Consider the following 14673-nt stretch of genomic DNA (forward strand, 5'->3'; position numbering starts at 1 on the left):
TAACCTATGACCTCAGTCACTTCCCTTCCTGTTTTCTTTTTAGTTGTCCCAAGTAGGGTTGCCAGCCCTCCTGGACTGGCCAGGAATCTACTGGAATTGGCATTGATCTCCTAGGGACTTCTGAAAGCCATCTGAGAGATTTTAATAGGATATTTTGACGCTGCATTGTTACGTTGGGAAAAAAAATTTCCCGGAATAGCTCCAGTCAGAGTTGGCAACCTTAGTCCCAAGTAATCAACTGATGTGTCCCCAGTGGCCTCCCTTAAAGGATGGGCCCGTGACCCCACAACACATCAAATTGGCCCTGACTGGGCACTGGTGAAAGTGGCTGGGCCCAGGCCAGACATGTGGGTTTTTCAGAAAGTTTCGAGTGCTCCAAACAGAGCACGATCTGATTTGGCATGTTTGTCTGACTTACATTTAGTAAACAAAACTAAAAAAGTACCCCATGTTTGATTAGGAAAAAAACTAAACACAGCACACTGAATGTGGTTTAAATGTTATAGTCAAACAAATTCAAAGCTTTATATATCGCAAAAAAAATATTATTATTGGAATGCTTGTAAAAACGTAAAGACAATACACCAGGGGTAGGCAACTTTTTTTGGCAGGAGTGCCGAAAATCCCCACAATGCCTACCTTGGAAGGTGCCAGAGTGCTGGCATGCCAGAAAAACTAAATGAGGGCAGGGGGTACAGGGCAGGATGCCCTGCTTGTGCCTCTTGCCCCCCACCCAAAGCCCCTGCCTCCCAGCCCTACTGCCCCTTGCCCCCGCCCCGGGTTCTGTGGCTGTCCCAGAACCTGGGCCAGCTGCAAACATCTGCTGCCTCTCCACCCTGGCCCTGGCCCCAGCTGCCTGCCAGCCCCAGCCCCGGCCCTAGACTCTGGGGGAGCAGCACACACTGGCAACGCTCTCCTCTGTGCTGCCCTCGTTGCCTCTGCAGAGCATTGGCACCCGACGCAGCAGGCACAGCAGGGGGTGCAGAAAGCTGCCTGCTCCCAGCTGCCCTGCCACACTGACCCTGCACGCATAGGAGCAGTGCAGGGTTGTGCCCCTCACGGCTGCCCTGCTTGCAGGGGAAGTGTGGCAAGGCAGCGGGGAGCTGGGCGCAGGCAGCTTTCTGCACCCCCTGCTGTGCCCTGCTGCCACCCCGGCACAATAGCATGCACTTCCCTAGCATTGTTTGTTTAAATTTAAGGAAAAAAACCCCAAAGGCACTGAAAACTGTTGACACTAATTTTAGCACACCCAAAGAACTGCGCACAATCGGCCGTGCTTTGACCTGCACAGCCAACGAGGTGAATTCAGAACTCGATTTTTGGTTTGGATTATTATAGGAGCGTATTTCCCCTCCTGTTCACAACTCAATAAAACATACACGTACTCTCTCTCCCACTTCCTAGGGATAACCACCTGAAAAATATTCATTATAACTTTGAAACTGCCAAGCTTGCCGAATATTGGTACCCATTCCTTGTTACCGATGAGTTTTATAAAACAGGACTCCTCTTTCCATCGATTGACTCCCTGTAAAGTCCTATGAAACACGAACTCGCATTTCCACCCAGGAGAGCTTTTACCACCTTTTTGCCGACGCCTGACGAAGGGTGCTGGTGCCCAGAAGTTTTGCAATTAAAGATTTTTTTTGGCAAAAAAATCCTGTTGGTGTCCTAAAAGAGATCATCTTTACCACGAGTCCTGATTGCCTTTTCCTCTAGACCAATACGGCTACAACCCGGATCCCCGGTTTTTATGAAACCATGCACGCGTTTTTAGAAATGGAAAACTTCCCACGGGAAAATAAGAGCACTGGAAAACTTTCCGGCCCAGGCCCTTGCTCGGAGCCAGCAGGACGCCCCAGCGGGGCTGTCGAGGAGCCGGCGGAGCTGACACGCGTCTCGGCGGAGACGCCCACGCGGGCTGTGACTCGAAGAGGATGGAACGCCACCACACCCTCAGTGGGGCGGGGCTCTGGCCACGTGACGCGGGGCGGGGCTTGCGCCGGAAGCAGGAAGTGGCCGTTGGTACCGCCGGTGCCGTTTTTTCAGCCCGCGCCGCTCGGTACCGCGGAAAGGCCCGTCTCCCCCGGAAACATGGCGGGGGTGAAAGGTACCGCCCTGGCCCCGCTCCTTTCCCCGGCTCCCTCGAGCAGCGGCGGGGAGCGGGACTGGGGCTCACAGCGCCTCCTCTCGCCCCGCAGCCCTGGTCGCGTTGTCCTTCAGCGGCGCCATCGGCCTGACCTTCCTCATGCTGGGCTGCGCCTTGGAGCTCTACAGGTAACCGCGGCGCCGCCGCCCGCCCGCCCGCCCGCCGGCCCGGGGCTGCCCGCACCCTCCCCCTGCAGCGCTCGTGGCTGTCGGGGCCCGTCGCAGGGCTGGGAGGGGCGGCCCCAGCTCACCTCACCTCACCTCACCTCGCGCAGCCCCCTGCTCTAACCCTAACTCTGAGCTTGCGAGGAAGGAGAGCCTAAAACTTGAGCACTTGTAAGGGAGGTCAGTGACAACAATAATGAGCGCTTGCGAGGAAAGTCCAACTTCCAGTGCCTGGCCCCGCTCCGAGTCAGGAGGTTTCTCCTGATGTCCCCCCTCAATTTCCCCTGCTGAAGCATGAGGCCGTTGCACCTAGTTATGCTCCTTATGGCCCCGACTGTCTGCATCCATCCGCAAGGGAATCCGGGTATTCGAAGGCTGTCATCAAAGCCTCCCCTCAATCTTCTCTTCTCCAGGATAGATAACCCTAGTTCTTTCAGCCTTTCCTCACAAGTCCCCCAAGTCCTGCCTCATCCCCGCAGGCCGCGTGAAACGGCTCCTTGGGCCCGGTGCTTGATGCCACTGAGCGAGAAGGTATTTAATTGTCTGTTTGTTTCTTTTTTTTCCTATGCCGCTCCATCCAAAACGGGCCCAGGGCACCTTTATAAGAAAATCCGCCACGTGTGGAACCCCGTATTTGCACAGATAGGATTTTTGGGTGGCTCTGCGATGTGATTAACTCCGTACTCTCAAGTGTCGAAATCCTACTGTCCTAGAGCACCGACTCTGGGTAACGATGCTACAGGCAACCCCTGCTTAGTGCTTTTAATTGGTTCCTGGAAGACTGAGCTTTTAAGTGGAAATCACATTAAGAAAAATCAAAAGGTTTTGTCAAACCAAGATGGCGACCGTGAGTGTTTATAACGAAATTCGCTGAACACTAAGTGGGATCACATATCAATACAAAGCAAGCATTATAGTGAAATAGCACTGAGCAAAACAGCGTTAAGCGGGGGTTGCCTGTATATGGATATGGCACTTAAATATTTTTTATTAAAATCCCCAAATTGAATGGAATAAAACTTTTTTCTTTAAAAAAAAAAAAAAAAAGAAACAAAGATAAACTGGAGCATGCATGTAGTCTCCAGATGCAATATAATTTTGTTAAGTCTCTTTAATTTTACGAAAAATCTCTAGCACTATTTTTAATTGATCTTTTGTTGATTATAACTCTAACATGACTGAAAAAAAGAAGGAAATTTGCATCTGACTTGCACAAACTGTACTAATGATCAAATGTGAGTAATTATAAACACCATTTGAGAAATTTAGCATTGCAAGATTATATAAACATACTTGAAAACTTGATTAAGATTTAAGATGAGTGATAAATACACACTTTTCTGTTAGTGATTGCAGAGAAACATCAAGCATGCTTACAGATTCACTGATCTTTGATGATCAGAAGAAATTAATTTAATTTCAGTTGTTTGATACAGAAACAGGCTTGATCTTACAAAGATGCACATGTTTAATTCTTTGCATTTGAAAGTCTTAGTGCAATGCCTCTTAAATCTTTTTAGACTCAAGGCAGTCCTTAGAAAATGCCATATTTTTTGACTATGGAACAGCAGGAGAGCAGTGGTGTTGCCAAAAACACAGAAAGACCACAGCAGGTTAGAAAGTTTTTGACACTAGTGATTCCTGTTTGAAATCACTAGATTTATCTTGTGGATCATGTGCAAAGCTAATAGTGTTTATGTTGCGCAGCACCATTAAAGGATCTCATGGCAACCCCATGGTGCTGCGGCACCCTGGTTGAGAATCACTGCCTTAGTTAAATCAGTAGACTACTTGTATGTGTAAGGCTCTGTTAGATTAGGGCCACTGTAATTATGGAAGTCTTGTTTTCTCTTCGAAGACATAAAGTAGTCTGTCTGATTTGATTACTGTGTGAAATGTAACTTTGTTTTCTTATTGGGGGCGCTTTCTCCCACAGGGTCTACTGGCCATTATTTGTCTTGATATTTTACATCATATGTCCTATACCTCACTTCATTGCAAAAAGAATAAGCGATGACACGGATGCAGCCAGCAGCGCCTGCAGAGAACTGGCATATTTCTTCACGACTGGAATTGTTGTTTCTGCCTTTGGATTTCCTATCATCCTTGCACGTGTTCAAGTAGTAAGTTCTGTTGACTTGTTCTCATTTTAAGAAACAAAACCACTGCATAGTTGTTGATGGGCTTTTATATCCAAGCCTACTTGAAATGATGGTATCTTTAGCTCAGTTCTTGGAGTCATTTTTGTTTGTAACCTTCTATGTTCATTCCTTATTATCTTTAAGTTTGTCTGTCTAATGCTATATCTGGAATCTGACCAGAATTTTTGATAGTGGCTCTGCTGAAATTAATAAACAGCTTGTATCGCTTCCTGCCTTGTCTATTGCAACTTCCTCATTCTTTTTAAATGTCTTGTTTCTACAGTTAGAGAGACCCAAACATCTGTGATCAGAATGTGTTATTGCCTAATGAAATAGGCCACGGGCCTATAACTGCTCACCTTGTTTTCAAAATATTCTGTGCGTTTTCTGTCTCCTGCTTTATCCACCCACTAGCTGCATTCTTCTCTGTTCCATACCTGATGGCATTTCAGCCTCCTTCACATACAATTTTTTTTTTCTTTTTGGCTCCTAATGCACTGTTTTCTTTTAATATTGTTTTACAATGCTATGTTTTTGCCTAAGCCTTCTAAAGTATTTTCTACAGTTATGTGTGAGGTCCTGTATAAAATGATGTATTAAATATTTTAGATTTGACAGTAGGCAAAATCACAAATGTCCACAAGAGGGTACTCTCATCCCTAGAAATAGACCAAAAGGTAATGTATTTGTAAGATTGTATGAGATTGGATCCAGCAAGCTATTGAAATTTTAACATCACAAATTACCGTTCATGGTTATTCCTTGCATTTGTTTGTTGAAATATTTTATAGTTGAGAGCATTGAGTATGGCAATCTTTTAAGAATTAATTATATTATTTGTTTGCTTTACCAAGAGGGTTCTACTTTAAGATGTCTGTTTTGTTCTAATAGCTAGTATATTAAAAAGGCTGACTAATAAGGGAAAAATGTATAAGTACTGCACTAGTCACTTCAGTGGTTGCTAATCAAATAATGTAACCAGTTTCTTTTCTTGTGGTTTACATTATGCTTTTAGCACTCCTATGTAGTATTTCATTTAGCTTATCTAATGCATACAAATAATACAGACCTGTATATACAGATAAACCAATGCAGGTTTTTCTTATTTTCTTTTTATCTTGTGTTTCAGATCATGTGGGGAGCCTGTGGTCTTGTCCTAGCTGGCAATGCAGTAATTTTCCTTACCATTCTAGGCTTCTTCCTTGTGTTTGGTAGGGGAGATGACTTCAGCTGGGAACAGTGGTAGGACATAACTGTGCTGCTGCTAAACAGAGCACATTGTGTGTATGTATATATTGTGTATATGTTTTTGTGCATGTCAGAATGTATGTGTGTGCATGCACATAGCCTTGCACTATCAGAACATAATACACGTTTTATACTTCTATGTCAACCACAGGGAGGAGAGCCCTCTGACAGCTTTTTTTTTTTTTTTTTTTTTTAATATATGTACAGAGTAAGCTATAACTATAATGGCTAAATCTGTCCCCAGATATGTTTACATAATAATGTGAACCATTTTATTCATTTTCACAATATATGCATTATTAACAATATTTTTAAATATAGTAGTGCTGTTGATATGTGCTGGAAATCAGCCAACATGTCTGGTATTTTTTACAGCATATTCAAAATACTTATTAGTTACATGGCTTCTCTGACTTGATTGACTTCGGCTTTGACTAGGAATGGAACAAATAGCTGTAATTTTCAGTAGTTTGTTTTCTCAAGAATTCAGACAAAGTCAAATCTACATAATGGCCATTGTCAACCCTCTTTCCTGATCCACAGTAAGGAGAGGGGGAAAAAACAATGCCTGTTTAGGGGGGCTGCCTTCACATTTCTCTAAGCTTTGGGGCTCTCCTTGGCATTAAGGTTCATTGTGTAACACGTTACACTGAGCAGCCCACTTCTGCAAGTCAGGGAATATCAGCTTGGGTCTTGCCCCTTTTCCCCATTTTTATTCAATGTTCAACAAATGAAGGTAAAAAAAAAAAAAAAAGTTTTCATTCCTGTTCTCCCAATAATTGTTGGTGGATGTGGGGGGAGGGGTGTGTCGAATCTAATAGTATATTTTTATACCTTTTACCATGTTAAGAACTGACATTTCTTATTTGTTGAAAAATTAGATATAAGAACTGGCATCAAGAAATGTATAATTAGTATGCATTGAACAACTCTAGTCTTGTGTGTGAAATGCCTGAATTATAAAGAAATTAATTAGTCCAGTTGGAGATCAATAATACAGTGGGAACTGTAGGATTTGGTATCTTTGTTCTTGTCACTTTAAAAATATGTTTACTCAAACTGTTTTTGTATGAAAAGGTAATCACATTCCAATGTTATAGCATATTTTTAAATGCTGTTATTTTATTAAGCATTTGTCCACTTGTACCTTATTATATTAGCAAATTTTACTACGACACTGAGAGAGCAAATCTTTCATATTGGAAAGGAGGTGTTTAATTATGTGGAGGTTTATTCTGCTACAAACCTAACCTCAGAAAGCCAATATAAAATAGTTTGGTACCTCTGAAAATGTGCAAGGAAATAGTTGCTCTAATTTATTCTGTCATGCAAGTATAGGCTTAGCAAACATTGACCTCTGCACTTTGAAGTAAGAAACTGAATGGTTAGATTGGGCAGATATTTTAGTAGCAAATTGAGACTGAGTAACTTCTCTGCCTGCATATTTACAGCTTAGTTCATAAGGAAATGTTGTCTGCCCATTAAGGACTAACTGTGAAAGTGTGGAGAACAGTTGTTGATTTTAAAGAGTTTGGTATAAAAATCTAAGACAGTGGTGCTCAACCTTTTTGTCCAGTGGGCCAGATTGGCGGTGCCTGGTTCTTCTGTGGGCCAGATGCAGCTGATGGACCCTGGTTCTTCTGTGGGCCAGATGTGGCTGATGCGTTACGGAGAGGGCTGAGAGGTAGCCCAGCCCCAATCTAGCCATGTGATGGATGGGGATTTGGCCCAGTCCCACAGGGGGAAGGGGACATGACAGCCGCACTGTAGGGAGAGGTTGGGCTTGGCCCTCGACCTGGCTGGGCAGGAGGGAAGAAGGCATGCTTCAACCCCAAACCAGTCCTGCAGGGAGAGGGGATGTGGCCCTGTGAGAGGAAAGGGGCATGGCTTGGTGCCAACCTGGCCATGTGGAGGGAAGGGGGTGTGGCCAAGCCCCGATCTGGCCATGCAGGAGGAGGGTCATGGCCTGGCTCCCACCCACTGAGTAGGGTTTGGGATTTTGGCGTTGGGGAGGGGCAGCAGTATTAATTGCCACTGCTTCCCTGCTGTCAGATTTCCCAACCCTTGGCAGCCCTGCAGACTGGATTCCAAGGCTCTGCAGGCTGCATTTGGTCTGCGGGCTGGAGGTTGAGCATCCCGATTTAAGATAATGCTGTTCTGCTTTACGTGTGTGTTGACATCCAGAATACGCTTTTCCAAAACTGGTGCCCTACAAACTGAAGTCCTGTGGATTTCCACATTAATTCAGGGTTTGAAAACTAACTCATAGTATGTTAGTCTTCTGAAATGGTGGATCTTTTAGTTTATCTTTTTGTCAGTGGGGGAAAAAGTAAATTGAAATAATTTTGAAATGCAACTAATGCAGCGCATTAAAATATTAATTTACTGATAGAAAAAAATGTTTACCATATTTCAGTTGTGTTTTGTGTTTAAACAAACTGTCACTGTATCTTGCAAGTTGAGAGATCAATTTGATGTAAGCTTCTGTAGCAGTGAGGAATGGAGGCAACATCTGTTGCTGTTGAATTTCAGACTGATGTGTGTCTGAAACGGTTATTGTGAAGTACTTGCCTTTGAGCAAATTTTACTTTTCCTGCCTTCTTCAAAATGGTTATTTCTTGTCTTTACTGCATAATATTTAGCAGAAAAATATTTGCAAAGATGTCATCAGATGTTCTTATTCCTGCCTTTTTAAATCATGGCTGCCGTCCTGTAGGTAAATTTTTTTTAACCATACTGATGCATGATTTTAATGTAGAATCTGAGTAGTGTAAAGCATTATTTAGGACAATTATCTGTTCAAATAACTGGTTGAGATGTTTGCTGCAAAGTCAGTCCCAGTTGATGGGCTTTGCCTGGATTTTGAAGAAGAAATTTTGTATATCATTAACTGCTGTCATTTCACTGTGCCATTTTATTGAGTAAAAAATAAGTGTAGTTGAAAATGGAGTTTAAGTGCACAAGCCTGCCAACTGTCTAAACTTAGCATTGCTATCAAGTAAATTCAGTGAAGCAAAGTTTAATAAGTAAGTGCTTATTTAAAGGTTTAAATTTCATACTTGGTGTTTTACAATTTGGTGTTTTTTTACACAAGACAGGGATGTACTAAACGATTGCATAGCTTACCAAATTAGAGCTACAAAAAAATCTGTTTGAGGCAGTGTAGAAAATTGTATTTAAGTTTGAATAAAAGAATGAGAAAGCAATAAATTAAAAAAAAAAAATTTTTTGGAATAGGTAGTAACTCCAGGTTAGCAAGCAGATTTCAGTTAATTAGCATCAGTAACAAATGTTTAAGGAAGAAAAGAAAAACTGTGGTCCTGAAGAGATGGCTCTAAGCTTTGACCTTTTCCTTTTTTTTCTGTGGATGCTATTCTGATGGGTGCATCTCATATTGGTAGATACATACTGACTAAGGAAAGCAATATTTTTTTTCTCCTGAAAATTTAAGTGCATTAAATTTAATATTAATTTTCAGGCAGTTATCATCAGTTTTTTCCATTTCAAGTTGAAATTTTGTTGTTATTTCAGATTAACATGTATAGCTTAAATCTTGCTATTTTCTTTTGGCCTCCACAAGGTCAACTTGTCTGAGTGAATCTTCAGCTAAGTTTCCATAGGAGGGGAGAAGTAGCCTTCAGTTAATTTGTAAGGAGCTGTATCTGTTCACAAGATTCTGCACTAACAGGCACACTAACTGTCTGTCAACATTTATTTACTACAGTTTCCTTCTTATAGCTTTTCTACATGGCAGTGAACATGTATCCAAAGTGCCTTAGCCTCAAGATTATTGTAGTTTGGAGAAGGCATTAACATAAAAACAACACTATATATTTTGCAATCAGTTAAAAAAAATCACATTGTATAAATCTTTACTGTTGACTAATCACCTTTTCTGTATTTTTAAAATACAGCACAGCTTTTGTAACTTTTGTAAACTCTATTTGTATTTTCCATAATTGCCTGGTTACTGAAATCATGAAGTATTAAAACATTTGTAATTTAAAACATGCTGTTTTTTTTCCAAGTTATCTAATAAAAACTGCTTTAAATGTAACTTATACTGAAATTTTTCTCTTTCTTTTGTTAGTTTGGATTTGAATGTTTTAACTGTTTCCCTTTCTATTAAATGCAAGGGAAACACTATAGTTTGCATTATGATGGAGCCAATGCACCGGTAGTGGTAAGTGTTTATGGGGTCAAGGTATGGTGGAACAAGGTTTAGAGCCCATAATCTCATTCAGATAAGAGCAATTACTGTTGCATGGTAATGCTTTCCACCTAGACTAGAATATGTTTTGAAATGATTCTGTATGCATCCTAGCAGCACTTAACCAGTGAACCAGTTTTAAGGATGAACAAATAGGGATTGTCTATCTATGGGTGCCTAAGATTTTATGATTACTGAATACCAGACAGGCCCAGAGGCCATTAGGTCTTCAAAGATGGACTCCTGTTTTCTCCTTTGCATTGTGTTTGCCAGGTGTTCTGCATTTGTCAGAGCCAGCTTTGAGGTCCTTGGAGGTGCATGTACTGACCCTGGAAGATAAGAAATATAATCACTTCTGCAATTAAACTTCATTGCAAATTCTGGGGTGCTATTGTCAAGGCCTCTTCCTAGTCTTGGGAGACCTCTGCTGGAACAAAACTCTACATATTTGGCACAAGGGAAAATCTTTACTCAAGACTGTAACCTCAACACCTGCTGAAGAACTCATGCAGAAGATATCCTTGCACATATTTCCCCATATGGAAAAGACTTCAGTCAGCATTCAAGCCTGACTTCTCTTCAAGCCACACTTCCCTTCTGAGAACCCACACTGAAAATCCTTATCTATAAATAGATAAGGGATGGAGCCTGTATTCAGCACCAATCTGCTGTTGGTGCCAGAGGACCCATGTGGCTAGGAGTCTCTGTACATCAAGTGCCAGAGTCTTCAGCTGCATGTTGGACCATGTTACAAACTTATAAATGTCTTGTGTGAGAGAAATTTCACTCAGAACTTGATGGTTCATCAATAAGTCCACACAGGCTATATATATGTGTACTGATTTGTGAATAAGTTTAGTGTCAGCTCAACACTTGTTAGGCATCTGACAACCTATGGAAAACACCCTGTAAAACATGCTGCAGGGAAGTAGAGCTTCAGTGGGATTTCAGATCTTACCAAGTGATGGAAGCCCCATATAGGCAAACCCTGTTAAAGGAAGAAGGGTTCTGACTGCTGTCTTTGATGGGCTATACACAGTGCAAGGAAAGAGCTTGCTGAGTCTCTTGTCCTTGGATTCACAGTGGACAGCAGGTAGTCAAAGTATTCTCTGTCATGTAGCCAGGATTTTATTAGTTTTACTCTGGCTTCTTCCTTCATTTTGATAGTCTTTAAAGATCTGAATTGTTGTCATCTCTCAATAGCTAAGCAGGACTGCCTTTTTCATGTGGCACTTTTCCATCTGGAATGCCTTTGTTGTCTGTCTCTGAACTCCAAAGGGTGGATAATTAGGAGCATGTCATAGCTGTGGACCTTTAAACCCCTCATTTGGTTGCTTTTAAAACATAATGAAAGAACGATTTATTTAAGTAATCCTGTTTTTGGTAGGCAATAGTTGGTGTGAAAGGGCAGCTGTTTGGTCTTTTTGGTCAATAGTGGCTGAATGATAATGGAGGTTTTTAATGTTTATTTTGAAACATTTTCTTTGAACAGATTAAGTTCCAGTGAGAACTATAAGCCTTAGCCAAATCATACATGAAAACCATATATACTACACTCTTGCTTTGTTTTTAATGTTGTGCATTATAGCATATATGCATGACTTAATAGTTCATAATGATTTAGTGGGACAATGCCTTACTGCATAAACACATGGAGGTGGTTGAATTTTTTCATCTGAAATGTACCACCTAGTTTTTGCATACTTGATTTTTCAATTTTGATATTGCTGTCATTGATGCTTCCTGTTGCATCTGAAATTACTTGTCTTGGTACCTCCTGACCCTGCCTCATCCTACTGAGGGTAAGTATTTAATCTGACTATCATTTGTTGAAGCTCAAACTTTAGTTTCTTACCTGTCTGTCAGCTAGGCAAACACCAGTTGACTACTTAACACTACAGTGGCCTGGTGGTGCAGAGGTTCCGGTTTTAAGCATCTTGCTGCAGACTGGCATAAGTTCTGGACTTGCACTGATGGACACCTCCACTTAACCCAGCTACAGATTAAACTTTTAATAAGTGTCTGCTTGCGTAATTAAAACCACGTTGTTGTCTTGTGGGCTGTTGGCTGGAGAAACCTCTTTATTTTCACCACGTTAGCCTAATGGATCACCTAGGCTCGGATACACCTTTGACCTTGTTTGACTCTCCTAATTGACCATATCTTCATTAAGTAGAATTTGTTGCCTGGACTTAGCCAACACCATTTTCCCTATTCACTACATCCAGACCCAAGCAGTTTATTGGTAGATGATTCAATAAAGCACGTGTCTTGGGTCTGATTGTACGGCCAGTTGACTGGCTCACCCCCCCCCCCCCCCCCCGGCCTCCCAAGTCTCATTCTAGTGCGAGATGAACTTGCTCCGAGCAGAAGGGCTGGACTTCTTCTGTGGCTCTGTCTCTTCTGATGGGTTCGTACAGACCTGCATTTCTCAGCACCTTCCCCCAGGCTGCAGCGCTGCTGTGGAAAAGAATCCGGGTGTGGCATGCAGGATGCCAGAGTGAGGCTGGAAATGCAGTGTGGTTAGCAGGGGAAGGCCCTGGCTTGCTTTTAGAACAGCTCCAGCTTTGGGTCAAGGGAGGGGAGGGGCCTTATCCACTGTCCCATTAACTCTTTTTCTGTACCTTCAGGAGTCTGTTCCCTTTCAGATAACTCCCTTGTGCTGTGACCACCCCTGCTGTGTGCCTTCCTGGGGTAGCCACCTGCTGATGCCCAGAGTAAGCTGTTGGCAGTGCTTTCCCATTCTAACTGAAATGCAGCCTTTTGTCTCATGCTGGCTGTGCCTTGAGAGCTCCATGCTCTTCTGCTTCAGAGAGCTGTTTATCCTAAACTGCTGCTAACTGTGGTTAGGAAAGTGCCCGTTCCTCTGTACAGAACAGCCTTGGGCAGCACGGAGTAGACTCCCCAGCAGGAACTAGTGATGCTGGTGGCAGGGCTCTGAAGGAAAAATAGAATAACCCTGACCAGGCCTTTACTCCTCACATCTGGCTCCTGGAGATGTTGCTGTAATTGCAGTGTTCTGTAGGTATGAATGATAGTCTCGTATAACCCTCTTCCCCCTTCAGACTATGGAGTCCTAGCAGGGCCCAGCTGTAGAACATCATTTTAGAAGTGGCCTGAAGCCTGGAAGTGTTTTGAGACCAATTGGCATAGCAGGAACTGCACTGTACCTGTGGACACCTACCTTCTGGAGGGAGGAGAGACCTGGTGGCCTCTTGAGATGGAAGTAGCAGGGTGGGACTGCTAAATGAATTCATGATGTAAATGTCTTAGTGGTTTCAGGAAGACAGGACTCTGTCATGAGGGCAGTTGCACCTGGGGTGCTTAGCCCCTGGCCTGCAGGTCAAATCCAGCCTATGGAGCTGTCAACAGCCAACTGGGCCTCCCATGGACCTGGAGATTTGGCAATGGGAGAACTGTGGCCCTGCTGCCAGATTTTTGGACCTATGGAGAGCCCTGTGGCCTGCATGCTAGATGGGGCACGCAGGGCCAAGATGGACACTTGGGGGCTGAGTGGAGGTGACACAAGGCATGATCCTGCCCAGGGCACTGAAAGGCTGAACCCCACTGACTTGCACAGACTTCATTTTTCCTCAAATGCAAGCATGTGCCCACTTTGAAACAGCACCAGGTGTATGTATGCATGCATGCATGTGTGTGCACCCTGGACACTTGCCCAGCACAATGGTGAAGAGGAGAGGAAAGTGCATGACTTAGCAAAGGCTAATCAAAGTGGTTAGGGGTCTGGAGCATGTGACTTATGTCAAGAGGCTGAGGGACCAGGGCTTGTTTAGTCTTCAGAAGAGAAGACTGAGGGGGGGATTTAATAGCAGCCTTCTACTACCTGAAGTGGGGGGATCCAAAGGGGCGGGCAATTATTTCAGCTGGAGGGCTGCTTAATGAGTTTTGGTGAGCTGTTGCTGCAAGGGTGGCCCTGCCCCTTGGCAAGTACCCCCACAGCTGGTTGCCATCTGGGGACTGGAAGTCCTGCCTGCTAACCCCTGACTTTTGCCACCGGAATTCCCTCCCCTTGCTTCTGGAAGTAGTCCTTTTGGGAAGTGTATTTGCTGTCTTGGAACTGGAAAAAATAAATTATATACTAAAAATCAAATATCCACAATAACATTTTAATTTTATTTAAAAAAAAAAATTGTCCTGATTTATGTTGCATATATAGAAGTGATTGCACGATAGCTCAAAATGAAGTCTTACTCTTGTATATTGTGGGGGGTGCGGGTGTGTGGATGTGTGTGGGTATGGGGGGTTTGTGGGGATGTGTGGGTGGGTATGGTGTTTGTGGAGGGGGGGGTGGCTGGGGGTGTTTATGTGGGTGCGTGTCTGTGGTGGGTGTGTGTGTGTAGCAGTGAGCAAGGCTCCTCTCCAAAGGTGTGGAGGGGAGGGTATGGGTGGGTGCAGTGTTAGCGGAGTGTGGTTGTGTGTGGGGCAGGATGGGGTTGTGCAGCTTTGTGGGGGAGGGTTTGAAGGTATGGTGGGATGTGTGTGGGACCCCCCCCCATGTACGCCTCCCTGAGCTAGTCAGCACCTGCCCTGCAGCAGCTCAGAGCCCACGTGCCCTGCAGTGCCTTTCTACCACTGCCAACCTTGCAGCCCCAGCATGCCCTGCACCTGCTCCTCACCACCCAGCCATGGTGTGTCCAGCCATTCCCTGGGCATGCAGGGGGGGCTGGGGTTGCTCCATGGCTGGGCTGCCTTTCTAAGCACCCCAGGCAGCAGCGTTTCTTTCCGGGTGCCACCACCACT

At 43.7% G+C, this 14673-nt stretch overlaps 1 protein-coding gene across 1 annotated transcript; it reads left to right on the top strand.

The window, feature by feature from the left end:
• Positions 1–1991: 1991 nt before the first annotated feature.
• On the top strand, positions 1992–9759 carry LEPROT (leptin receptor overlapping transcript). Its single transcript, XM_006262545.4, has 4 exons — positions 1992–2110; positions 2202–2277; positions 4250–4436; positions 5584–9759. Exons 1-4 carry the CDS (start codon positions 2095–2097, stop codon positions 5698–5700), a joined length of 396 nt encoding a protein of 131 aa, XP_006262607.1. The 5' UTR covers positions 1992–2094; the 3' UTR covers positions 5701–9759.
• The last annotated feature ends 4914 nt before the right edge of the window (positions 9760–14673 follow it).

Source organism: Alligator mississippiensis, chromosome 5 (genome assembly GCF_030867095.1).
Source record: "Alligator mississippiensis isolate rAllMis1 chromosome 5, rAllMis1, whole genome shotgun sequence".
Lineage (NCBI taxonomy): Eukaryota > Metazoa > Chordata > Crocodylia > Alligatoridae > Alligator > Alligator mississippiensis.

Coding starts and splice junctions, on each gene's coding strand:
- LEPROT (XM_006262545.4), top strand. Junction 2,278..4,249: donor TGCGCCTTGGAGCTCTACAG/GTAACCGCGGCG, acceptor TTTCTCCCACAG/GGTCTACTGGCCATTATTTG. Junction 4,437..5,583: donor TCCTTGCACGTGTTCAAGTA/GTAAGTTCTGTT, acceptor CTTGTGTTTCAG/ATCATGTGGGGAGCCTGTGG.